The sequence below is a fragment of the Molothrus ater genome, chromosome Z (assembly GCF_012460135.2).
Source record: "Molothrus ater isolate BHLD 08-10-18 breed brown headed cowbird chromosome Z, BPBGC_Mater_1.1, whole genome shotgun sequence".
NCBI classification, from domain to species: Eukaryota; Metazoa; Chordata; class Aves; order Passeriformes; family Icteridae; genus Molothrus; species Molothrus ater.
The window spans coordinates 23,856,059-23,882,156 of NC_050511.2; the positions used below are offsets into that span (position 1 = coordinate 23,856,059).

The following is a 26,098-nucleotide window of genomic DNA, read 5'->3' on the forward strand; positions in this document are numbered from 1 at the left end:
ATTCAGACCCAAATACCTGTTCAGCCAGTATCCATTAAGGGTATAAAATAACATTTCATTATTTCAGGATTTACAGAGCATAAGATTATATGAAGAAAGGTAATACTTTACCCTTACATACTCAAGCACAAACCAAGAAGCCCTAGCCTCTTTTTACAAGCCATTTTTTCATGAGGAATATAGTCTACCATAGAAAGATTATTTTTTTCTTGAATCAGGGATCACTTGAGTTTAAGAGTGACACCCAGAAAACAAAGTTCTCTTGTAATAAAATTATGTATGTAATTTTATGGTAGTTTAAAGATTAACCACCAGCTTCCTTTAATCATGAAGCATTCATTGAACTGTCTAAAACACAAACTAGCTGGAACACTTTCTGTGACTGCACATACGTTATCTCCTCTTCTAGAGCAGTTTTGAAGAGTTTCAGAAGCAGGTATTCTTCCCGTTGATTGGAGGCATAGTTGTATAGAGTGAAGATGACTGTATCCATAAACTTCGTTGATTTGTTTTGTGGCATCTGGAAAATCAGCTTTGCCAGATACGTAGGATTAGTCTACAAAGCAAAAGAAAATTACTTGCATATGGTTGTCCAGGACAAACTCCCCCTCCTTGGAGGGCAGCTCTCTACATTTGTTCACACCTAAAGCAGTTATGTTGACTCAACTATATGTCAATTTTCCATACGTGTTTTACTTTTCTCCAAATCCTAGTTCATAAGAAACACAGAACACTGCACAGTCAGTGAGAAACTCCATCAAGGATTTTATTTGCAGTCTCTGGATAGCAAATAGAGAGTTTCTGCATCTAGTCTATGTATTTGTTGACAATTAGAATTTACCATATGACAATAGCGATCTACCAATAAAACTTTGCATACTACATGTCTGCTTTGGAGGGAGTCTGCCCTGGCAGAATCTAAAATTCTTCTAGAAAAATATCAGTGAGGTCAGATAAAAAAAGCACAAGAACAGATACATCATGTCCTGTGAACTGCATTGCAGACCACTTCCCTAGCACCACATAAAATGTATGCCACTAGTGACAGTAATTTATGTGGACTACAGGGAGGTAAACATTTCTCTTCAGACAGAATGTTCTGTACAGACTGAAGTATGCTCAAGCAAAAGCCAGCCATATTTGCTGCACACTTTAAAAACAACAAGGATTTTCTCAATTACAGGAAGTATTAGAAATTGACCATAGTGTCTGCTGCAGTCTGCATGTTATTTGGAAATATTTTCATAATCACTAATACAATTATTTAAAAAATAAATATTACAATATTTATTACAATATATTTCTAGTACAATACATTTCTAGTACAATACATTTCTAATACAATATATTTCTAATACAATATATTTCTAATACAATACAATTTCTATACAATGTATTTCTAATTTTTCTTCAAAAAAATTGCTGCCATGTTAATTTTTGCATTAAAATTTACCTGTAGAAGGTAGAATAAGTGTTGATAAGCCTCTAATTTTTTTCTTCTCTCCTTACTCAAACCTTTGATGCCCTGTTTGTCAACCATAACCATCTCTTCCAGTTGACTTTTGCTCTTTTTGTTAAGTTTCTTACTGTGCAGTACCACATCCTGCAGAAAGATGATCAAAACTCTGGATTATATATTCACAAAACAGGCAGATTAGAAAAATGTACATTTTCCCAACCATGTTAAATGCAGTATTACTTTAAGTGCCTTAATTAGCAAATTTGTAAATTTTGCTGTGCTACTCACTACCCAGTTTTTTAACATCTTCATCTCTCACCATTATGGCTTACTAACAATGATTGTGTGAGGCCTGATCTCCTACACAGACTAATTCATGATTAATTAGCATTGAACAAGCTGTTGAATATGATCAGAAGTCTACTCCAACACAGAAAAGATGTAAAAGATTTTAAATCTGCCGAGTAATTACCATTATCCACAACTGGCAAAATACCGTGACGTACAACTCAGGACAACAGACCAACATCTAGCACAAGGCAGAAACATGCAAAGATAGCGCTTAATTTACCAGGAGTACTTTGACTGAGCACTAGTACAGGCTGCTTAGATTGTTGGAGATAATTAGCCATCTGGACATGGTCCTGGGCAAGCTGTTCTGGGTGTCCCTGCTTGTGTAGTGGGTTTGGACCAGATGACCTCCAGAGATCCCTTCCAGCCTCAGCTGTGATTGTGTAACCTTGAGTTCCTTCCACAATGGGAAGTGCTTAGTGCATGCTACCAAGTGAGCCTGAACAGAGCCTGCTGACCTGAAGAGTGATTCTGTTTTTCACCAGCAATCCAATCTTTATGTCCATTAAGTTCAAATCCTTCTCCAGCTGTTGATTGGATCGAATTTTTGTAACCACTTCTTCCCTTAACCTCATTACTTCCAGTTCTTCTTGAAAGTCTAAGTCACTTTGGTCCAAGAGGTAGGCAAATTTGCGCAGAACAGTCAAGGGTGGATTTTCAGCACCAACTGCAGTTGAAGAAAATAGGTTTGTTAGTTGATGCAATACTGAACATCCCTAAAGCCCTCAGGAAGCTGATCATTATGCAGAAAATGTGAAGTTTATGCCAATTATGCAATATTTTTGTCATACTTTAAAAGTACAGCTATACAAAATAGTTTCAGCTGTAGAACAATTGTGTTACAAACACTTGGACCTGCTTTTAAATAAGAGACTGAAATCTCATGTGAAACTTATAAAAAACCTTAGAGCACAGTAACATACTTGCCCCCAAATATACAACACCCAAATGTTACTACTTACTTAGTGTTCTGTAGTCCTCCCTGGCCTTGTTTGCTCTAAGAAATGCTTGTATTTTCACAATTTGGTCATTCTGAAAAGGGTCAAGATTAGGCAAAATAATTAGCTGTGACACACTTCTGCTCAGAAGCATACGGCAAAACTTGCACCCTCTTTCCTGTTTCCCAAATCTGCTCGTGCATACGTACTACCATGCTTTAATACTTCATGTTCAAAATGGATAAAAAATTACTTACGTGATCCTTGAAGTATTGTAGGCGGTTCCTGTAAGCTCTCCTTGCTAGCCACATTTTGACCCATGACTGAATCTGAAAATTAAATAAATTAATTTAAAAAGTTAAGGGACACTGCACAAACTTTCATGTGTGTAAGTTTACTTTTGAATGTCTGCTTCTGCAGCCATGCTGTTCCTGTGTGCTCAGGGCCACAGACGACTGTACCACCAGGCTCCTACTGGCCAGTGACCAGATAAAGGGGTTCCCACTAGGCCACTATATCAAGCAGAGTTCAGGTTTCTACCACCTGTGTGTAACATTATCTTTGGAAATAATTTCAGGTCTCAGATCTCAATTCTAAACCAGTTCCCCTCAAAACCAGGAGATTCTGTCACAATATTCCATCTGTGATCTACAATCCAATCGTGATATAATGGTCCCATTAGCATCTCAGAAAAGTGAGCATTTTTCAGAGAGAGAGATTTGACAGCTTTTAAGGAAATAATACACTGTCATCCCAAATGTTTTCTAGTTTAGTGCTGGGAATAGAGATGTAAGGAAATCTCTTTCAAGAGCCCTTCAAGTTCGGCAAAGCCTGTTGAAAGTCAAATGCAGAGCTTTCAAGAAGCAATTTGCTTAACCTATCAGCTAAACAACTTTGAATGTCATGCAAATTTCTGGAAAACCTCCAGCCCTGTGCTCCTAGTCTCCGATTCCCAGGTGGTGATGGACTATGTCAAGGAATAAAGCATACTTGGTCCCCAAAACACATTGGGTGTTCTTACCTTAACAATAGCAGCAACATTGCCTTGAAGCACCTTTAACCTGTCAACATAGCTTTTCCTTTGTTTGAATCCTTTCCAGAAAGCCTATTTTAGAGAAGGCAGAAGACTATTATCCTTAGTAACAAACTCAAGTTTATTAAATCTATGTAACATACTAAAATCATTAACAGTGATTTTTTAGGAAAAAGTCTGCTATTGTGATAAAGAGATAACTAAGATATAAGTAAGCTTGCCTCTGCCACTATTTTTTAAGGTGCCCTCATACATGACATGTTAATTTTGATCAATCTCAGCACATTTTATTGTCCAGTGCTATTTTCTTCACCATCCTGTATTCATTCTTACTCTTATCACCAGTACACCCACATCCTTAGCATCCCAGTCACTGGCTTCATCCCACAAGTGACTTCCAGCTCTTGCCAATACTTAGCCTCATCTCCCATCCCTGGAACAGCAATGGAGTGCCTCCATCTGGGGACCATCTCTGTCCACGTGGATAACAATATGATGATCAGGAATAGTCACCATGGGTTTGTAAAGTAAGTGTGTAAGGGTAAGGGGAGAGCGGTGGATATTGTCTACTTGATGTCAGTAGGGATTTCAAGACTGTCTCCTAACAATATCCTCATAGACAAACTCAGGAATGCGGGCTGGATGAGTGGACAGTGAGGTGGATCAAGGACTGGCTGAACAACAGATTCAGAGGGTTACAATCAGTGTCACAGGGTCTAGTTGGAGGCCTGTCCCTAGTGGTGTCCCTCTAGTGTCACCCCTATTGATGTTCAATGCTGTACTGTTCAATTTATTCATCCATGACTTGGATGAAGGGGCAGATGCCTCCTCAGCAAATTCATGAAGGACACAAAGCTGGGCAGAGTGGCTGATACCCCGGAGTGCTGTGCAGCCCTTCCGAAGGACATCAGCAGGTTGGAAAGGTGGACAAAGAACCATCTGAAATTCAGCAAGGGCAAGTGCAGGGTCCTGCACCTGGGGAGGAACAGCCCCAGGCACCAGCACAGGCTGGGGCTGCTCTGCTGGGGAGCAGCTCTGTGGAGAAGGACCTGGGGGTCCTGGTGGACAAAAAGCTTCCATGAGCCAGCAGTGTGTCCTGGTGGCCAAGAATGCCATTGGGGGTGGGGCATGAGGAAGAGCATTGCCAGCAGATCATGGAAGGTGATCCTGCCCCTGTACTCAGCCCTGCTGAGGCCTCACCTGGAATGCTGTGTCCCGTTCTGGGCTCCTCAGGACAACAGAGACATGGAAATCCTGGAGTGGGTTCAGTGAAGTCTAAAAACATGATGTGGGGTCTAGAACATCTCCCTTACAAGGAAAAGCAGAGGGAGCTGGGCCTGTTTAGCCTTAAGAAGAGATGACCGAGAGGGCACCTCATCAATGTCAGTAATTATCTGAAGGGAGGGTATCAAGAGGGCGGATCAGGCTCTTCTCAGTAGTGCTGAGCAAAAAGGACAGGAGGCAATGGGCACAATAAGTTCCACCTGAGTATGGGGGAAGAACTTCTTTACAGGTGGCCATGTACTGCAACAGATTGACCAGAGAAGTTGCAGAGACTTTGGAGATATTCCAGAACCATGTGGATAAAAGCCTGTGCCATGTGCTCCGGCATAACCCTGCTTGAAAAGTGAGTTTGGACCAGATGACCTGCTGTGGTCTCTACCAGCCCTACCCATTTTGTCACTCTGTTGCATCCAGAAATTGTCCCTTACCTATCTGGACCCACATTGCTCTTGCCCTGGTCTCTTTTCCGAGTTAATTCCTTCAGCTGACTCTGTTTGCTAGCTCAGAAACAAACACTTGTCAAGGAATCCAATGACAGGGATATCAGATACTTTTACTGCTGCTTTTGCCTGTCATCTCTATCAGCCAGTGACACCAGCCTTGTTCTCTATTTGTTGTCTTTCCACAAGTCTTTTTTACTTTAATGCAAATAGAAAGAAAACAGAGAACAACTTTATTTACCTACATTTCTCCATATTTTGAACTTATTCGCACAGACTTTGAATTTCTCAAAGTACAATTCTTTACTGGGCTCAGACACCATGCCGGAAAATGAAAAGTCAATCCCAATAACAACCACTAGAGGTAAAGATATTTGTCATAATGAATTGTTAAACATAGTTACTGTAGATTAAAAAAATTCTCTTGTGTATTTTTCCTTTTTTTTTTTTTTTTTTTTTTTTGGTGAGTGGGTGGTGGAACAAATTGCTCCTAACAGGAGCTGTATATTTCACCATCTAAAACCAGTGTGCATGCCTCTGTCAGTGTTTGCACCCTCAGCAGAACATTTCCTTTTAGAATTCAGCAAACCGGAAACATCCAAGAAATACTGCCAAAGAACACCAGGGCTGCTGCCACTCCCTGTCCAGTTATGACTTCATGGAGCAGAAACTAACCACTTCCAACTAGGGATAGTCTAGTAAGGAATGTATTTCTTATGTCATGCTTTGCCAAGGAATTTTTGCTTCGATACTTAACAAATACCTTCTGGTGTTGTACTGTGCATAGTTAGGCACACCACAAAAAAATCTGAGCATGCCAGAACAAAGCCAGGGCTGTGCATTAATGAGCTTTTCCCAAGTAACTTTCACTGGAGGTGGATACAATAGATTCTTTTAAAATTGGATATTTGCTGTGTGAAAGAACATAAACTTGTGCTTTCACACACTTCTACAGATGTAGAAGTTTAAATTGCTGCTGCTGGAAACAGGGAGATGGATCTGTTTGAGAATTTTATCAGTTGTAGTAACCAGTCATGTCACCTGTTATATGCAAAAAGCAGCCCAAGTCACATTACCTTCTTATTCTAGAACAGTACCTGTATTTTGATGGCAGATGGTTCCTGGTTTTGAAGATAGGCTTTTCTCTCCTGAAAGTTTTTTCTGACTAAGAATCCCCTTGCTCGGGCTTGCAGCCCAACAATCAGATTTTCATTGGCAAGCCACAGCTGCTCTCGATTGTAATCTGCTGTAACTTGCCCAGCAATGTTCTGTTAAGAGATGATGGAAAAAGGTCATTTAAAAGACAAAACTGTCCTGGAATTTGTACTATGTTCTCTCCACCTCCGCAGTTCATGTTCATCCTATCCAAGTCCCTCTGATTTACCCTTACATTTTAATCAGTAAGAAGAAAGATCTGTGGGGTTACTGCTGAACCCTACATGACAGGTAACTGAACAGCTTACAGGCTTCAGTTATTCAAAAGGGTATGCAGTTTTAAGAGGGTATTCTTTTATATGTTAGCAGGGTTCTGCTTTCCTAACACAAGTGTTTTGTACAACTCAGACATCTAGAAGTACTAACTGAAGCAGCAAGCTCTCTGTTTCAGAAGGACTTACACTGACTCAAGCTCTTTGTGTAGAGGAGTAAGCCTGTAACTTAGGTGAGCTGCATCAGAATATAGAAGAACAAATTACTCAGAGGCTTGTGTGATCTGCTTTGTTCTATTTCACACTGTGCAAAACCTCTACAGTAAGGGAGCTAAAATAGCACACTCATCCTCTTGAATCTGGAGATACATGAATGCTGTCAGAGGATTAGATTTAAACAGAAAATGGTGGTTCCACCTGCTCACAAATACTTAATAAAATTATTTGTTATAGGCCAATGCAAAGTCCTATAAAAAGATATGGAAGCAATCAGACTTTACTCCATTGTTGTCTGCTGATGGTCATTAAAAGAAATGCTGTAACTTCCAGTAAGGAAATCCCTAAATCATTGTCAGACACTAGACAGGAGACTGTGCTGCCTATCACTGTCTGCTTAGACTTAAGTTGCTGCTCTTGTCAGAAGCAGATACTGATAAAGTGACCTTCAGTTTGACCGACCACAGCCTCTTGATAATTTCATGTCTCACGCTTTCTCAAATGTTTATGTTGCTTTTGCAATAAAAACCAATGTTTTAGCCACCTACCTGGATTTCTTCACCAGTTAACCATGAAGTTTTTGGTACAACTCCTTTGGGGGCAACACAGGTACCCTCTTCAGTTTCCACATTGTAATAGTAATCATACATGGCTTTCATTAAAAGTTTAATCCATGGACTTTCACTAGAACCTAAAAGCAGTTCATACCGTTAGTATACATTTGTGTCCTGTTTCACTGATAAATTACAGCTCTCCCTACTCATTTCCCCTTCCTGTACTTGCTGTGAACCCCTTTGACACGCAAAATCTCTGTATATCTTGGGCCTTTTTGTAGTAAGGATTTTCAGAATACCCTGCTAGGTGGATGAGAGTCATTCCTCTAGAGCAAACTGGTGATAAGGTTAATAAAACATTTATAAGGTTGGTATAGATCCACTGCTACCCTCTCCAAACCGTAACGTGTCAAGTTAGTGCTCCTGAAACAGTGTGTCCTCTGTCTTACGTAATCTCTCATAAGTGAAACAGACTGTGTTTATAAAAAATATTTTTCTTGTCTTCTGCCCAAATTCTGGGCTTACTGACTCTTAGCTCACACACGACATTTCCTATATCCACATAATTTTCTTGCTTATTGCTTTGGTAAACCAGTCTGCATCCTGACAGGCAGGAAAAACCTAATTTCCTCATGGACAAAAGGCCCCAAGATAAAACTAGTAAGGCCTTAAAAATATTCATGTTGCAAAGTGAAACATGCCCATCTACTGTAAGAACGGGTGCTACACCGACAGTAATTTTTTTTGTAACCATTAGCTAACCTTGGCTGTTGTCAGCTCTGACAAAACATCCCATCATCTGCTAAGAACAGATTCTAGCCCCAGCTTTTGCTGGTAACTGCTGCTCTGGCAATACACAGGGACCATAATTGGGCTGTGAACACTGTCAGATGCTGGCTTAATCTTTGACAGCAATCTGTAAGACTGATGCATGCATCTCTGCATCTGCTAATATGAAAAAAATTGTCAGCGAGCAATAGTTTTCTGAGAGAATGGACTAATCTATTGACAGTCACAGAGGAGTTGCCATAAATTCACTCAGAGGAAGGTTTGAGATTCTATGAAGCCTCTGCTAGACTCTAGAAGTCACTAGACTTACTTCTCAGCAGGTACTGTGGTCTGCATTATGTGCACAACAGTACAATGTCACGTAAAATGCACTTGGAAAAGTATAACATTTGTCAAAAGACTTTAAAGCAGCAGCTGTCTCCCTCAATTTACAGATACCTCCTGTTCTAGCTTTCTGGTTGCCTCAGTGATATAAACATGTGGAACTGTCCTGTTTAGGAAGTTCTTTACCTTCTGTAGTTTTCATGTTCTTGGCTTCAGAGAGCTTCCAGAAGTAGGCTTCAGCACATTCAGGAATGACTCGTAGTCCAAACCTTGACTGTAGTATCATCAGGATTGGCTGTGAATCACCATTCTCCAAGCTCTTGTTAATCATTGATATTCCAACAGCCACTAGGGTCAAATAATAACAGAGAAAAATTAAGTGTCTTATACTCTATGTACCCCTAACTGTAGCCTCCAGAAACTTTGAAAATAGACTTCTAACGCTGGCACACACAGACAGCATGGCATACACAGCAATTCAGTGCTTTACTCATTTACATCTGCCTTCATGCTTGTTAGGACAAGTGTCTTAGATAGAAAGTGTCTGCTCCACCCAGGCTTGGATGCAGCCACAGCAGAACTGAGAGCTGTCTGAGGGCATAGCTGCTCCCCATCACGGGACATGCCAGGTGACAGCAGGGCAGGGGTTGAGGATGGCAGGTAGCCACACACTCAGCCTGCCCTAACAGACAGGCCATCATCTGCTGATCACCTGGAGCCTTCTAGAGGTACATGAAGTAATTTGGTTACAGGCTGTAAATGTTAACATTCACTTCTACTGTACAAAATGGGAATTAAAACTGGTTGCCTTGAGTAAATTCTTGCAGCAGCATAGTCAGCATTGTGAAGCAACCTCACCTCCTCAGGAACTTGTTGAAAGCTAATTCACGGCCTCGAATTTGCCAGAGATGCAGCTTTTGCTTTCAGGGCATATAAAAGCACCCTGAGAGGTGATGCTGTGAAGGATGTGCAGACTTTGATGTCATGTGGCATTACCCATACTCTAATTCAGGGCTTCCTTGCTCAGATCCCACCATCACTGAGGGAACAGATTCCACAACACCTGCAGCATATGTGTGGAAGCACATGCCACTTCAAAAGTACCTTACCCACTAGATGTTTAGGCTGCTTTAGAAATCACTGCTCTGGTTTTTAAAGGTGTTCCTTCACATCTAAATTCAAGATCCATGCACAGAGGAACAATTGAATAGGGCTAGAACATCCACTCTGTGCTTTGGAACAGGCCTCTGCCCAGCACACACATGTACTGGAAATGTCTTTCTACCATTGCTGTGGCACTGTGATATCCAGGCATTGGGCCTCAGCAGCGAGGAAGCAGAAAAAACTGGGAAGCTACACATTACAGCTGGCTGCTGCTGGCCCCAGGCTCATACACAGTCCCATATGCCTCATCAACTCTGTTCAGCAGTATTTGAATTCTTTCCTTCCTCCTTTTCATCATGCAGTTAAGAGTGCTGGAAGATATTTTTACAAAGACAAAAGAAAACACAAGCTAAGATGCATTTATGTAGGTTCACTGCCATCTGGCTTTTCCCCATCCTTTAATTAATTATGTTTGTATTTTTGAAGGAAAAGGTAAGAAAACTATTTATCAGGGAAAAAAACTCAACTCAGCAGAAATTATTCCTTTCCTTTTAAGTGCTAGCAATTAATACTGTGGCTCTTGCTCTAGAGAAAGGCCATTTGGACCCTGAAAAATCATAAGATAACTGGGGGTTAGCCATCCCGAACCGCCAGAAAACTGTCAGCTCCAGTCTGCTTCTCTAGCAGTTAGGATGCCAGTACCAGATCAACACTGCAAAGGGCTTTTTTCCACACCCATCCTCCCTTTTAAACAGCTGTGATATACAAAGCCACAGTTGTCTGGTGTGATAAGCCTGAACTCTCAACAAGGCCAAAGATCAGCTTTTTCCTATAACTTGGACTCTCTCAGGACACACAGACTTCCTGCTTTGACAGACTCTTCCTGTGCAAGACTGAAGTCAGTGTTCAAATCTACTCCTGAAGGCTATATAGCTGATATTTGGCTGATCTCTTTTTGTCTTCCACTTAGATAAGAAGTACAATGGTTGAACTCATTAAAGAAGTGAAGCAAGGTGATGCAAAACACAGAGCAAGCACCACAAGAAGTTAGGAAGTGCACCAGCACTTACTGAACATTTCTTCCTAAATAAAGGTAGAAGAAGTCCTTTACTGACAGGGATGACTGTAAAAGCCTTTCAAAATTTTAGTATTGTACCATTTAGTATTTATATAAGGCATAAAAGTTACTTTGGAAGTGATCACGACTGTTTCAGTACCACTGCCAGTATCTTCTCTTATTTTACTGCTGATTTTAGTGCCATTACTGCAGGAATCTCAAAACCACTTTTTAAACTGAAAAATACATCTTTGACTACTTTGTGAAAGTTTTGGAGTTGTTTGTCTTTCAAAAATAGTGCCTGTGTGATAGATCAAATAAAAGTTCCTTTCCAAGTGGTGATCAAGCTGAACTTCATGTTTAGACTACGTGAACACAACATGCAAACTTCCTGAGACAGGATGTGTTGGTTATAGGAAGTATCAGGTTCTGTGCCGTGGGGAAAGGTTAAATCTCAGGTTTTAGTTGCAAAACTTAAGAGCTCTTTAAGAATGAATGCCCTGTGCTGACAGTGCTTCGTTTCAACTCACAAGGCAGAATACACAAAATTAGGTTTTTTTTCCTAAAAGTAAAATGTTAAAACAGTTCCACTGAGCATCGTTGTGAAAAGCTGTGCATTTACTACCAACACAGATTATAAGAAAAGATTTTAGTACAACAACTAGGTAGTGGATGGACCAGTGATTTACCATTAGCAACACTGTATGGTATTGCTGTATGAATTATGCTGTCTTAATTTCTGCAGGGTGCTTATGATAAATATTCTTAATGCTTTTACTCCAGTGAACACTAATGAGGCAATTTTTAAGTTGCTCTTTAGGTTTAACTCAAATCTGTTTAGAAACTACGTGTTTCCTTCCCTTCTATGTGCTCATGTTTCCCCATGGCTCTGGGTGGCATTCATGGGAAGCAGGTTTTTCCACAAAAGAAGGTATCAGCACTCCCTCAGTACAAAAGCTTGGTTGAGACAATGTGTGTGTATCTGACCCCGTCTCAGAAAACACAAGCCCAGTGCTTTCTATGGATATGTGACCTACAAAAATACTTCACCTATCTTCAGTGTATCTGCCTTGTTATGTGAAGATATTAGTTGTTTAAATAATTTCTAAAGCTATAGTAACACAAAATGCAACGTTCCTGTAGCAGGGATAGCTATTTGAGGTGTCCATCTGTGTTCTCTTCCATCCACCCCTTCCCAAGCAGTAACTCCTGGCGTGCCTGTGGGCTCACGGCACAGGGGATGGCTGAGCACGGCACTGCAGGAATGCACCGACTCCAGCACTTGCATTCACAAGCTCCAAAGGTGCAACAGAAAGCAACACTGACTCACCCACAGCCAAGGGAAGCAGAAGGCTGACCAACACCCACTGCCTTGTCTGTGCTGTGCTGTGCTGGCCTGGAACAGGCAGGCACATCACCGTGCTCTCCAACCTGCCCCATAAACCCAGCAGCACTTGCTTCTACATTGCTTGCCAAAGTTTATTATGTGCCATGAATATTTTTTCTATAATTATTATATTCAATCAAAGCTTTGACAAAAGGTGTTGAGTGCATTCAGTACACAGCATTCTGACAGATTAAGTCTCAACATTTTTCCTACAGATTTCCTCTTCCTTACAGATTGGAAGAGCATATACTTTTCAAAAAGAGCTAGCATTCCTTGTACACTGCTTTAAAAGTTAATATGTTCCTGATTTTTGTTTGTCAGCAATCCATAAAAGACAATAGAAAGAAATATGAATAAGCAAATTTGTAAACATAAAAATTTTCCCTTAAAACATGCATAAAGATTTTCATTTTAAATATAGCAAAACAAGCTCCTGAACAGCATATCTGTTCTCATTCATATATTTCAGGAGTTACATGAAGATACAGTGACATTGGAAAGATTGGTCATGATGAAAACCTGTATAACTACATCTGTTGAATTATTAGCCACACCTTAAAGATTACCACTTTAGATGGGATAGGACTAACATCACTCCTGTAGTTTTAAGTCATCTCAGTTTTAGTATGACAAAGAACACACACTAATTTCTTTTCATGTATTTAAAGGCTTGCACCTTCCCTGAAGTGGAAAACAAAAATTACCAATTTCATTTTCCCAAGACCAAGAAAAACAAGAGCAGTGGAGACGCAGGTTAATGCTTACAGGCTGCTGCTTCTTTTATGTTGTTATTGCTGTCATTGATTCCTCTTTGTATTTCATCCAGCCACAGAAGTGCTGATTCATCTTGAGATTCCTGGGAAAAGGACAGTAAAAAGCCTTGAAAAAACTGAATAATAAGAGTTCTCTCAATACTGGGATACAGCTGCAATATACAATCTCTGCTTTGCAAAGCTCTAGAACACAAAAAAGGATTTGACTGTTTAAAGTCATCAATGAAACACATTCATATTCTATTTACTGACTGGAAAACAATCCTGTTCAGATACAAATCTCTGAAAGTTTTGATGTCTAGAAGAACAGAATTTGCTGATACTGCTGGCATAGAATTCATTCGACTAAAGATCAATAAAAATTGAAACATTTTTATTTCCACAATATGTAGGCAAAGTAGTCTGAGTCGCATAAAATCACACATTACCAGGAAGCATTGTGATAGTAGGAGAGAATAGCAGAAGGCTGCAGGAAGTTGGCTTTCTTTCAAAATCCCTTATTTGGAAAGGATCCTTGTGTATATCTAAATACATGTTATATTAGAAAATAGCAGTGAATAGTCTCATAGAAAGACAGCTCAGCTTTAGTAATGATGACTTAGCTCATGCAAGCATTTCTATAACTAAGCAGGAGAATAGGCACCCCTCTTCTTTCAGGCCTAAAGTGCATGACATTAAACCCATGTAAAATAGGAGGTGTAGTAGAGTGGGATCAACATCCCCACTAACCAGCCCTACTGCCTAGGTTCACAGGTGATACCAGCACTTCAGCAGATAAAACAGGGTTAAAGTGATATTTAAAACCTAATCCAGTAGGGTGGGTGGGAAATTCATGCTAAAGAGGAAATAGGAGTGTCAGGTCTATAACAGACTAATGATGAGAGAAGCTGGAATGTATCAATTAAGAGAGATCTAGGAAAATATACACACAAATATTTCAGGGAAGAAAACCAGCTAGAAACACATTCAAACTAAAACAGTGTGGACAAAGAAGCAGCTTTGCAATGAGTATCCCTGGTTAAGCGCTGAACCTCAGGCCAAAGATCTAATAAATCTGATATCCACAGAAGCTACAAAGAGAAAACAGGGTAAAAAACCACTGAAGACATGCTCTTCAGCTTGCATCATATGTGTAAACAAGGTAGCCGAATACATAAATAACATGAAGTGGTGTCAGACAATCACAGGACAGTGGACACATACTGCTTATTTTTCTACCAAGTGAGAGTTAGCACTTGAGAGAATGTTTAATAAATTCCCAAACTGCCACTGAATTTTGAGAAAAGTATTGAGAGTTCCTAATCTGGTACCCAGCTTTTACACATTAAATACAAGAACAGAAACAAATACTGCTCCGGAGACAAGTACAACTTATGCTGAGCCTCACAACTAGCCTGGACGCCTGACCAAGGCTTGGGCTAATTTTGCTTGCTGAAACAAGCTGTTGCTATTTGGCATTGAAGGGAAAAAAGACGGGGGCGGGTGGGCGGGGGGGGAAGCCAGTCAGAGTAAAAGGAAGGGATCAACAAAGCTGAGAATGAAAATAGGGGAAAGGTTTTAGAGGCTGCAGTCTGTGGAGGGGTGGAAATTGTCTGAAGAGAGGAAGTAGGTGGATTGAAGGAGCCAGACAGCTAACAGTGGGCAGGGAGGCAAAAGGCAAAGCAGAAGGCAGTTTTCCTAAGGCATTTTTGTATGTGTGGCTTCTTTCCACCTTTGCCTTTTGCTAAACTGAGTTCATCACACTCTTCTGCAAGCCCAGCTTTTCTCTGGAGAAGAGTACAGAGTTCAGCCACATGACATTTTGGTCTCTGAATGAGACCCTTCAGGATTTACTAAACACATCCCCTGATTTTTCCAAAAAGCATCTTTTTACTCCAAATATCTGTATGCACATGTGTCAGTAGAACCCTCCATATTAGCTTCAGGCTTGTGGTAAATTAGGAGTTAAAATGTTGCTGTAAAGCAATTTTATCTCTGTGTTGGGCTGAGGCTGAAACTGAGTCATGTGTGCATATTTGGATACGTCACACCCTCTTGCTGTAGTAGACAGGGAACAAATTAGTTCCTTACCATAAACCTCATGCTTACAGGATGCTTCTGGAGGACAGATCAATCATTCTTTAATCCCTTACACAGGGGAAAAAAGCCCCCACAAAACATCTCTTGAGATGAACTAGCACAGCACCATTGTTCAGCTGGCTGGATTTCACACACTACAATGAAGATACTGTTTTTCACTGGACTGCTCTCTTTTACCTCCAGTCTTTGCACTACAGGTGAGTCCTCCTTTCTGTATCTATTGCATCTTTTAGTCAATAACATGGACTTTTTGATAATGCTGTTGCTCTACCAGCTGTGAACATGAAATGAGTTGTACATGCATGTACCAATTAAGAAAAACTGTTCCAGGATGTCTCCTTTAAAGCAGATTTTTATTCTTTCACTTCAGTGACACCTTACCTCTGCCAGTCATTTTCTGTAAAGAATTTTTTAAGGGCACTTTCTGCACTTACTGAAGACACATCTTTTATCTAGTATTTTTGTAACGATACAATAATTTTAAACCTGCAGTGTCTTGTTTTGCAACTTTACAGATGGTGTTATTAGAAGGAAATGCTCAGATGACTATTGTGATAAAAATAACTAAAGGAAATGATCAACTAATAAACCTTCCTAGAATTAAAACTGTTTTCAAACCAAGCTCATTTTGAAAAGCTGGTATACATAAATATATATACACACACACATATATATAATATACATATATATATGTATTTATACCTATATCTATCCATCTACACACACACCAGACAATGCAGGCACATGTATGACTTTTAATGAGTGATTACAACCAGCTTTCTGGAGTAACCATCAAAAAAAACCACTAAAAATTATGTAGTCTGCTAATTCTTATTTTAAAACATTCTACTGTAAATCTGACAGTGAACATTAATAAAACTATCTTTATTTTATTCAAATATGGAAAGGTAAAAAAAGGTTCAAAGATTTTCACCCATATTTCAGTTTGCTTCTGAATTCCAGTTTCATTGTGCATGCTGAAGGCTTTACAATAAGTATTCTTGCATTAAATGCAGCTAAGAAAACTTAAGTGACACAAATAATTACACAGTTGTTTACTGCGCAAAATCTATTTTACAACACATGGCTTTAAAAAGCATTTTGAACACATTTGTGCTTCATGTGAAGATGTCAATGTCCCTACAAATTTGTCAGCTAAAGACTGAGGAACAGGTGTTAATTAGATAGTATTACTGTTTTTGCCCGCATGCTGACAATATTTACTCAGACATAATTTTCCTACCGCTTGAAAAGTTTTATTCACTCCCCAGGAAATTACACCTAATACCTGCCCAACCATTTGTTTTCAATTCTTAGGACATTGCCCTTGCTTAGGTATGAGAACCTGAGAAGATCTGGTTTGCACTAGTCAGAAGCTGAAGAAAAACAATTTCACAGTGAGACCAAAAAAACCAAGGATAATTTCAGTTTTCTAATTTGAAAATTTCAGTTTGTCTTAGGCTAGAGAGTGCTTTTTGCAACTTTTGCAGTCATTCATTTCATACATGAAGTGACAAGGATAGTAATGGTGTTTGATCAAGCCTAAACAAAGACTGCTTATATGATCAATGACCAACATTCCTGCTACTGGGAAAAATCCTCCACTGGTCATAAGAATTACAGAAGTGTCTTATGTTTTTCACCAAAGATTACTGAAAACACTCAAAATGCAGAAAGATCAGCTAACACTACATTAATGATGAATTTTCAAGATTTGGTGTGAAATGATAAATGAAGACTGATTGATATCTGTACACTTGAGCACCAAAAGCAGAGGAGAATATCTCCAAATATTTTAAACTTATATTGCTTTTCATGTAGAGATGGTTATCTTTCTCTGCTCCTGAGTTACATGGTTAATACAGTAGTTTGTCCTTTTTAACAATTTTCACTTTGTTTTATTTTTAAGCTTCAGAATTTTCAAAGAATGGCTCTGCAATTAAAACAGTGTCTCTTATCAAAACTTTTCGGGGAATTTCAGCGAGAGACTATGATTACATTCCCCCTTATGCTATAGAAGGGGAAACAACAACCATCCATATCAGAGAAAACAAATGCACTTCAAAAAAGTCAAATGACTCCACATTAACAGAAGTGAGCAACACCACACTGGAGTACCTCACTAGCTCTCTGAGCACCAAGCTAATACCTGCTGTCTACCTCAGTGCTCTGTTATTGGGTGTGCCTTCTAATGCCATCATTCTGTGGATGCTACTCTTCAGGATCCGCTCCGTGTGCACCGCCGTCCTCTACACAAACCTGGCTGTTTCAGACCTGCTCTTCTGCATCATACTGCCCTTCAAAATAGCCTACCACATCAACGGGAACAACTGGGTATTTGGGGAGACCATGTGTCGGGCGGCCATGGCGGTGTTTTACGGCAACATGTACTGCTCCATTCTGCTGCTCACGTGCATCAGTGTCAGCCGCTACCTGGCCATCGTCCACCCCTTCACCTACAAGAGCCTCCCGAAGCGCGCCTACGCCATCGCAGCCTGCGCCGCCGTCTGGGCCATCGTCTTCCTCTACATGCTCCCGCTCGCCATCACGCAGCAAAGCTATTATGTGAAGCAGCTGGACATTTATACCTGCCACGACGTGCACAGTGCCTGTGAAACTGTGTCTTCCTTCCAGTTCTACTACTATGGGTCCTTGGCTGTATTTGGGTTTTTAATACCGCTTGCAACTATCGTGTTCTGCTATGTCTCAATTATACGAACACTCAAGACTCACGAATGGTTCTGGTATGTCAAAGTCAGTCTTTTGATTCTTACCATCTTTGCTATTTGCTTTGCGCCAAGCAATATTATCCTTATTATCCATCACATCAACTATTATTATTACAACACGGATAGGCTGTATTCTTTTTATCTAATTGCTTTATGTCTTAGCAGCCTAAACAGCTGTCTTGATCCTTTCCTTTATTTTCTGATGTCAAAAATTAGAAGTCAATCCAATATTTATCTGACAATGGTTAAAATATCCAGGGAAAAATGAATTTATTTCTATTACTGGAATTATGGTTTTGTACAGTACTAACACTGACAGCAACAAATCTCAGGTGTGACATTTATACTTCAAGTAAAATGGGTTAGAAAACACAATCTCAGTTAAATTTACTTCCTTCCACACAAGGAATATCTCCAAAAATACACACTCCAGCTCTATAACTTTATTACATGTGTTGCAACACCTGTGTACCTAGATTCAGGGAAGCAGCTCTGCACCTCCATTTCCTTCTGAGATTGCTTTCTGGCCATGGAGAAGCTGCCAGGGTATCAGGCACCCCAGCTTCTAAATACCAGAAGAGAAGTCAGCATCCAAAGAGCACTTCTAGGGCAATTCATGACGCTTGAAATTAGCTCTCAGCCAACAATCACTGCAGGAACAGTGTTACAAAACCAAGTTTTTGGCCTGGTGAAAATGGGAACAAGCACTTTGTACATGCCAGGGAGCAACCAAGAGTGAGTACTGCCCAGGATGTTGGAAATACAGAGTCCCCATGGGTTCACAAAACAGTAAGTCTACAGCAGTGGATGCAGAACCTGACTCTTCCAAGGCTACCTCTCCCATGAGGCTGCTTAACCAGCTCTGCACTGGAGACTTGTTCTTCCACTTCGTCAGCACCTGCACTTCCTTAACCCACAGGGATTGCTGGGAGCTAACCCTTATCAGTGTGAATCCAGGCATATATTACTCTTGCTTGGTAAGCAAAACAGAGAAGCTATTTTGTAGTATTCGCTATTTCCACATCCTCACAGGAAATACCTACAGTGTTACAAATACTGCAGCTAGTTACCGTTGACTATTAGTAAAACAATGGGTCAATTTTTACCTTTACAGAAACTCAAAACCAACTTATATACTAAGTTCCTAGAAAATTACCTCAGTGATGTCATTTGAATTTGTAACTGCAGCATGTAAGTGAGGACAAAAATGTTTTATGTTGTTTTGATAATAGTATTGTAAAAAAACTTAAATAAACTGAGTTGCACTGGAAAATGCCTCAAGGGAATTTGCAGCCTGGTGACAGTCCCCTTTTTCTATTTCTTCTTGTTCTTAATTTAAGTTAATTTTAATCCTGCCATTCCTTCAACATGCACAAGAACAAACTTTAAAGATAACTCTAAAATAATTCAAATATTACACAACTGTTGAAAATATAAATGAGGTGAACCCAACTAAAACCTCTGAACCTATCACACAAAAAATGCTACAACCAAACATAGTAATTTGGTCCATCTGTTTAACTTTCCAGCTATCCACAATATGCTCCCTTAAGACAGGATTTCTCTCCACTGGGACCTGAATACATTTGCCTTAAAAAGGCTTTCAAAACTGTTAAAAGCTGTGGTTTAAGATTTACAGGACAAATGAGTTCCAGGGTTTTCGGTTTCAAGCAAGGAACAGATAGGTCAGATCTGAGATGAGGACCTCAGATTATAAGGACAATGTGTTCTGGCAGATTTGGGTGCAGACTCCTCCAAATCACAGAATCACAGAAATTCTAGGTTGGAAGAGACCTTTAAGATCATCGAGTCCAACCCATGTTCTAACACCTCAACTAGATCATGGCACCAAGTGCCACATCCAGTCTTTTTTTAAACATATCAAGGGATGGTGACTCCACCACCTCCCTGGGTAGATGATTCCAGTATTTGACCACTCTCTCTGTGAAAAACTTCCCCCTTAATTCTAGCCTGTATCTCCCTTGGCACAGCTTGAGACTGTGTCCTCTTGTTCTGTCTGTTGTTGCCCGGAGAAAGAGACCAATCCCCAGCTCACCACAGTCACCCTTCAGGAAGCTGAAGAGAGTGATGAGGTCACCCCTGAGTCTCCTTTTCTCCAGGCTGAACACCCCCAGCTCCCTCAGTCGTTCCTCACAGGGTTTGTGTTCCCAGCCCCTCACCAGCCTCGTTGCCTCCTCTGGACACGCTCAAGCATCTCAACGCCCCTCCTAAACTGAGGGGCCCAGAACTGGACACAACACTCAAGGTGTGGCCTCACCAGTGCCAAGTACAGGGGAGAATGACCTCCCTGCTCCTGCCGGCCACACTGCTCCTGACACAGGCCAGGATGCCTTTGGCCTTCTTGGCCACCTGGGCACACTGCTGGCTCATGTTCAGCCGGCTGTCAACCAGCACGCCCAGGTCCCTTTTCTTCTGAGCACTGTCCAGCCACACCGTCCCCAGCCTATAATGCTGCAGGGGGTAATTGTGGCTGAAGTGCAGGACTCGGCACTTGGACTTATTGAACTTCATCCCATTAGACTCTGCCCATCCATCCAACTGTTCCAAGTCCCTCTGCAAAGCCCTCCGTCCCTCTGACAGATCGACACACCGTCCCAGCTTAGTGTCATCTGCAAATTTGCTAATGAAACACTCTAAACCCTCATCCATGTCATCAATAAAAATATTAAACAGAACTGGCCCAGCACAGACCCCTGAGGGACATCACTGCTGACTGGCCCCAGCTGGATGTGGCACCATTCACCACCATCCTCCGGGCCCGGCCTCCAGCCAGTTCCTAACCCAGCACAGAGTGCTCCTGTCCAAGCCGTGGGCTGCCAGCTTGTCCAGGAGTGTGCTGTGGGAGACAGTGTCAAAAATCACCACAGCTATGGGGAAGTGACAGCAAGCTGCTTAGAATAAGTGAGTAGGTTTGACACATATGTTTTTCCAGATGTTGGGGCAGGAAGTTTATAGGGAGACTTATCTGATCCTTGTAAATCAAATACTTCCTTTTACCACAGCTCACTCTTAAAACATGCTAAACACAAATTCTGAGAGATCTGCTTTATAAACAGGGGATCAGAAAAAGTGGAAAATAGACAGACTTCAGAAATTGCACTCCCTTTACAATTGTGTTTGGATTTTTTTTTTAAGGAAATGTCAGTCTAAATCATATTTTTACCTAAAGAATGGCCATATCTATGATTGATCTCTGTTAAGAGTAAGTATGCATCTAAGTGTTTCTTTTGGGAGCACTGTGCCTTGTTCTCTTCTGAAACAGGAGCAGCACTCCTGTTCACAGAGAAGGTGCTCTAAGTAGTTGCCAAAAGATTGCAAAACCAAAATAGCTCAGAAGAGAAAGGCCAGCAGAAGTCTCTAGGAACATCAAAAATCTTATAATGAGAAGACTTCAAAGAGATTGTACAATTTTTGTTCCAAAATATGGAAACACTCATTTTTTTCCTATGAGCACATTCACACCAGGACAGGAGTAGGCATCAGGTTTGCATCTGGGGAACACTGGGGCAGCTGGCAGGAGTGAGCCAGGGTAGGACTGCTGTGTCCTGTGGGCTGCAGGTCTGTGCCTTGGGGACATCCTGGCTCCCTGTGCATACACGTGGCATATTTTGGGTCAGCACTGTGCAGCCAGCACCCTCACTGTGCACAAACACTGACCCCAGCCCATCCAGGACAGGTGAGGTCAGAATGCATGAAACCCTCCCCAGCACACATGCTGAGAGAGAAGGCTTTTCAGCACTGAGGGCTCAGTGAAACCAGCCCTTACCTGGGAACCCTGGTGAGAAATTGATTTGTGCAAACACCTTTCAAAAGCTCTGACAGCATGGTTTCACAGCAGGTACCCCAGGTGAGGTGACAAATGCTGGAAGAAACGTTACAAGCCAAAGTTTGTAGACTTTCCCCAGCTTACCATGTTACCTCAGGGACACACTGTGTGAATTTTGATTGTGTTTTCCAGACACTGGGCATTTTAAGTACTGTGCTAGTAGCTTTAGCTAACCTTCAGTCACATCCTGCAAGCTGCTAGGCTGATCTTTGTTTATGCTTCCCTGAGCTGTAATGCTGTAATGCTAACCAGGCCACTGCTTTTGGGGAAGCAGATAGCAACATCCAGTTGAAATAAGTTTAAACTGAAGGCATGTGCAAGACCATCAGCTTGTTATTGCATGATAAAGCTGAAAAAGAAATATGTACAAAAATTTCACTATAGTAAAACAACATAAACAAAGGAGACTCCTCAAAATACTTCCCAAAGATTTGTTAAGTAACACCACAGTTGTGACTTCTTTCTGGCAAAAACCTCACTTTCCATCCATACTGCCTGACACAGTCTTGTAACTGTATCCTTATACAAATTCCTAACTGAGAATTGCTGCTGCCTGTATTTTGTAATAGCTGCAGCAACCTAGTAGAATTAAAATAAATGAGATTACAACAGTAGCAAGACATATGCAGAAAATGTCTTAATTTTAATATATTGAGAATTAATCCATTTTGCCAGTTAGAATAAGTTATAGTGCAAAATTACTTAGTGCCAGTTTGTTGTCACTCACTTATTTACAACCTCACTGGGCAAAGACAATGCAAACATCAGGGGACCAGGACAGGGACACAGAAGCAAGTGAAATGAATTGGCATTTCACTTTTCACAGAGAACAGTAAAAATTCTAACCTTGCATTTTTGTGCTTTGGCATGGTGCAGAACATCCTGATAATGCCTTGCATTTACTGGTCTCACATCTTGCAGTTTGGCTGTGGGCAACAGCAGGGCTTCTAGAGTTTTCTCAGGATTTCCTTGGTCAACTGCTTCATTAATGTGTCCAATTGCAATGATTCCTGTGAAATAGAAATGTTATTAAAGATGCACTTATCAAAGAAAGTTGCAACTTTTTGGATATCACACACAAACAAAGCAGTAACACAAAGAACAGAAAAATCACGAAACAAGAAGCAGAGGCAGCAACAGCAGCTGATTTAAAATTATTTTTGTTCTTATATTAATTTGAAGCTATACAACTTTCCTTCCTATCACAGTGATTGATATATTTGGATAAAACTCTTCCTAAAAATCAAAATTATCCTTGGCAAAAAAGTGAAAACAGATATTTCTATTTTCTGGGAAGAAGCACCTACATGAAGCTTAAGAAAAAATTGGGTGCCACATATTTATATGTTTAACATATTGGCTCACAGTGATGAAACTTTTATTTCCAAGTGATTTCAGATCACATTAGTTGAAACCCTGATTTGGACAAATACATATAAACTGCACTCCCAGCTACAGCATTACATAGCAACTTAACCTCATTTCTTGTAATTTCTCTGGAAATAAGCAATGTAACAATGCTGATCAGTGGCACTCAGCACTTCAGTCAGGAAGTAAGGCCAAATGTATTTAATAAAACCTTAACTCATTTTCTTCAGACTGGGCCCAACAATTTCAAATCCATTTCCTCCTGCCCCTAAACAGTACTGAAATGCACTGCTTGTATTCCCTAAAGGGAATCACAGAAAGGCATCAGTCAAGGGTTTCACCATCACCTGTGAGGGATGACATCCCTGCTCCCAGGAGATTGTCCCTCAACAAGTGTCTCTAGACCCACCAGACCCACCTGGTGAGGTCACAGATCCAGGTCATCATAAGGCTTGGGGAACAAGCAATTTTTCCAAGGTGGTCCAAAAGAAGGACTATGCAGATATGGGACTTGCTTAAAGAAACAGAGGCTCCTTTCTTCTTCTTCTCTCTGCCCATCTACCCTCTCTAAACATTCCCAGGCAGAGGTCAGTGTCACAGAGAGCAAGAGCAGCTATTTTGGTACTGAAGACTTTCACTGCTACTGCAAGGTCTGTTCCAACTCCTAACAAGTGCAGAGGTTCAGACAAAAAAGTGACTCTGCCAGTCAAACTGCTCAGCATCCCACCTTGTTGGAGGACACAGGGCAAACAAGCTGTGAGGATCCATGGCAACCACTGGACTAGATTTAGGAAGCAATAATCCAGCCAGTTTTAGAAATTCTGCAATATAAAATTTCCCTTACCAGTATGAAACAGCAGCATGCAGGACACTAATGGCAGTCCAGGAAGGGCAGGAGCAGCCTGTGTCTTACAAAGGCTTTCAAAGTGCACTGAGACTACTTCCAAAATGGCAGGCAGTCTGAAAGCTGCCTCTTCCTGCTCCAGTAAATTTGGCATAACTTGATAGCCTCAAATTTCTACATACAGTGGAAGAATTTGGTGTTTTAGCTTTTTTGAGGTCCAAATAACCAGCTATTACATTTAATATAACACCACCCTCTTATGGCAAAACAGTTACCTTCAACTTCAAGAATAAACTCTAAATACATTCACTTGAGAACACATGGGCATAAGAAGCTACTTGTCTGACAGGAAATCAAGTTACCCAAAAGGAGAGCAAGACAGATATTTGCATTGTCTAACTGCTTACTGACTCCTTTGTGAAAAACAATCACTTGGAATCATTTACACATTAAAATACACTTTTCAATGGAACACGGCTTGTAATTTCCTCCCCTATCTCCCAATATGCTCTTTGCTCACAACTGCAAAATCCCCAAAGTGAGACCATCCAGGGCTGGAAGATACTGCCAAGCAGGCAGAACCACAGCATTTTTAACACTGCAGAAGGCAGGCACCCTGTGATATTCTTCAGTTGTCTGAAACAAACAGGAATATTTCAAGGACAGTCAAAGATCATCAGGCTTTCAAAAATTTTAAATGCTCTTCTCTTTGCAGAAGTGTCTGAAGGAGGCCACTCAGTTCATAAATTTACATACCAAAGACCTGACTATGACCTCTGCAGGCAATGTGGAGGAAGAATTACTTACTTTCATTTTCTTCTTGAATTTGCATATTAACCATGTCAATGCAGTTCTGGATATCATTCCAGCTTAAATAATCTTGGCCTTGAGATGAAGCCTCTGACTTAATAGACAATAGTGTATCAGCATAACTATAAGAAGATATAAAATACATAAGTGTATTTCATATGTAAGATAAAGTGCCATAAAGTATTAGTCAGATGTATCATCCATCATTTAGTGACTAGTATTTTTTTTTTCCAATGACTCAGTTTCAGACAAACTCAGCTCTTGGCAGGAATTATACAGACATGCAAGCTGCCTGTTCTACACATGCATTTCAGGATCTGAAGAAATGGCCCTGTAATTCAGAGAACTTTTCTTGGTTATATGGCATGATAGCAATACATACACACAACTTGCTATGTGGTGCAACAGATAAATGTGGGGATAATTAGTCAGCTTCTTGCTCTAGAAAGCTACTGTTGCCTTCTAGACACTAATTCAAAGACCAGAATGTCAGTCAGTAGTATCAGGTAGTAGCATCTCCTGCTACCTCCATGAGGAAGATGATGAACCATGGGCAAGGGACGAAAAAAAAATTATGCCCCTCTTCCCACAGCTCAAGATCATCCAAGCACAGACTCTGTAGCCTGTGTCTACGCTTCCTAGAAAGCTCAAGATCAGATGAGCTTCTCAGTACTCAACATTTGCACTACTTCACAGTAGTGCAAATTCACGTGTATATAAGTTAAATAATTTTCATATTCCCAAATCAAGTGTAGAACTACTACAGTATCTCAGATAAAATACATATCTTCTATTTCCATCAGAAGCCTGAGGAATGAATGCCTGGCAGAAAAAAAAATAGGAGAGATTCATAATTTCCTAATCTGATTTGTTTTTCCAGCATCTAGTAGCCTGTGTCTAAGGATTTCTGGAGCTGGAGACTGTGTATCACTTTAATTGTTGCAAACAAGTCTACACCCCATTAATTTACCTGCTCTATTTTAAAATCTTATGAATTATTGAGTAATTAGCCCCACTATGGGTTTTGTGAGATGACAGCTTTTTAAAAAACAATTAAACTTTATATTTGACAGGTCCAATATTTACTTCATTAAATTCTCAAAAATCCCCAAACAACTAGAGCTACTAGAATCTGATTCTAGTAACTAATTCTAGTAACCTTCTTCACAACATTCACAGTTTTGGAGACCTATGCCGTATTTCCCCTGAATTCTCTCTTCCAGAAAACACATTCCAAACAAGTCCATCTCTTCTGATAGAAAGCCATTGGACAGCATCTTCCTCA

At 40.5% G+C, this 26,098-nt stretch overlaps 2 protein-coding genes across 3 annotated transcripts in view; one reads left to right on the forward strand and one right to left on the reverse strand.

Moving 5' to 3' along the window:
* Positions 1-26,098, reverse strand: part of IQGAP2 (IQ motif containing GTPase activating protein 2) — a 125,004-nt gene that overhangs the window by 15,381 nt on the left and 83,525 nt on the right. Inside the window, exons 14-25 of the mRNA XM_036403702.2 lie at positions 24,811-24,935; positions 22,638-22,801; positions 13,129-13,219; positions 9,002-9,163; positions 7,697-7,839; positions 6,603-6,773; positions 3,770-3,853; positions 3,006-3,077; positions 2,773-2,842; positions 2,269-2,477; positions 1,454-1,603; positions 393-556 (exon numbers count right to left, since the gene is read on the reverse strand). Of these exons, the coding sequence (XP_036259595.1) occupies positions 393-556; positions 1,454-1,603; positions 2,269-2,477; positions 2,773-2,842; positions 3,006-3,077; positions 3,770-3,853; positions 6,603-6,773; positions 7,697-7,839; positions 9,002-9,163; positions 13,129-13,219; positions 22,638-22,801; positions 24,811-24,935 (1,605 nt within the window). The remainder of the gene's footprint in view (positions 1-392; positions 557-1,453; positions 1,604-2,268; positions 2,478-2,772; positions 2,843-3,005; positions 3,078-3,769; positions 3,854-6,602; positions 6,774-7,696; positions 7,840-9,001; positions 9,164-13,128; positions 13,220-22,637; positions 22,802-24,810; positions 24,936-26,098) is intronic.
* Positions 15,300-18,686, forward strand: F2RL2 (coagulation factor II thrombin receptor like 2). Of its 2 annotated transcripts, none has more exons than XM_036403703.2 (2): positions 15,300-15,412; positions 17,125-18,686. In XM_036403703.2, exons 1-2 carry the CDS (start codon positions 15,355-15,357, stop codon positions 18,210-18,212), a joined length of 1,146 nt encoding a protein of 381 aa, XP_036259596.1. In that variant the 5' UTR covers positions 15,300-15,354; the 3' UTR covers positions 18,213-18,686. The 2 variants fall into 2 exon arrangements, with proteins under 2 accessions (XP_036259596.1, XP_036259597.1); XM_036403704.2 differs by having other exon boundaries at positions 17,131-18,686.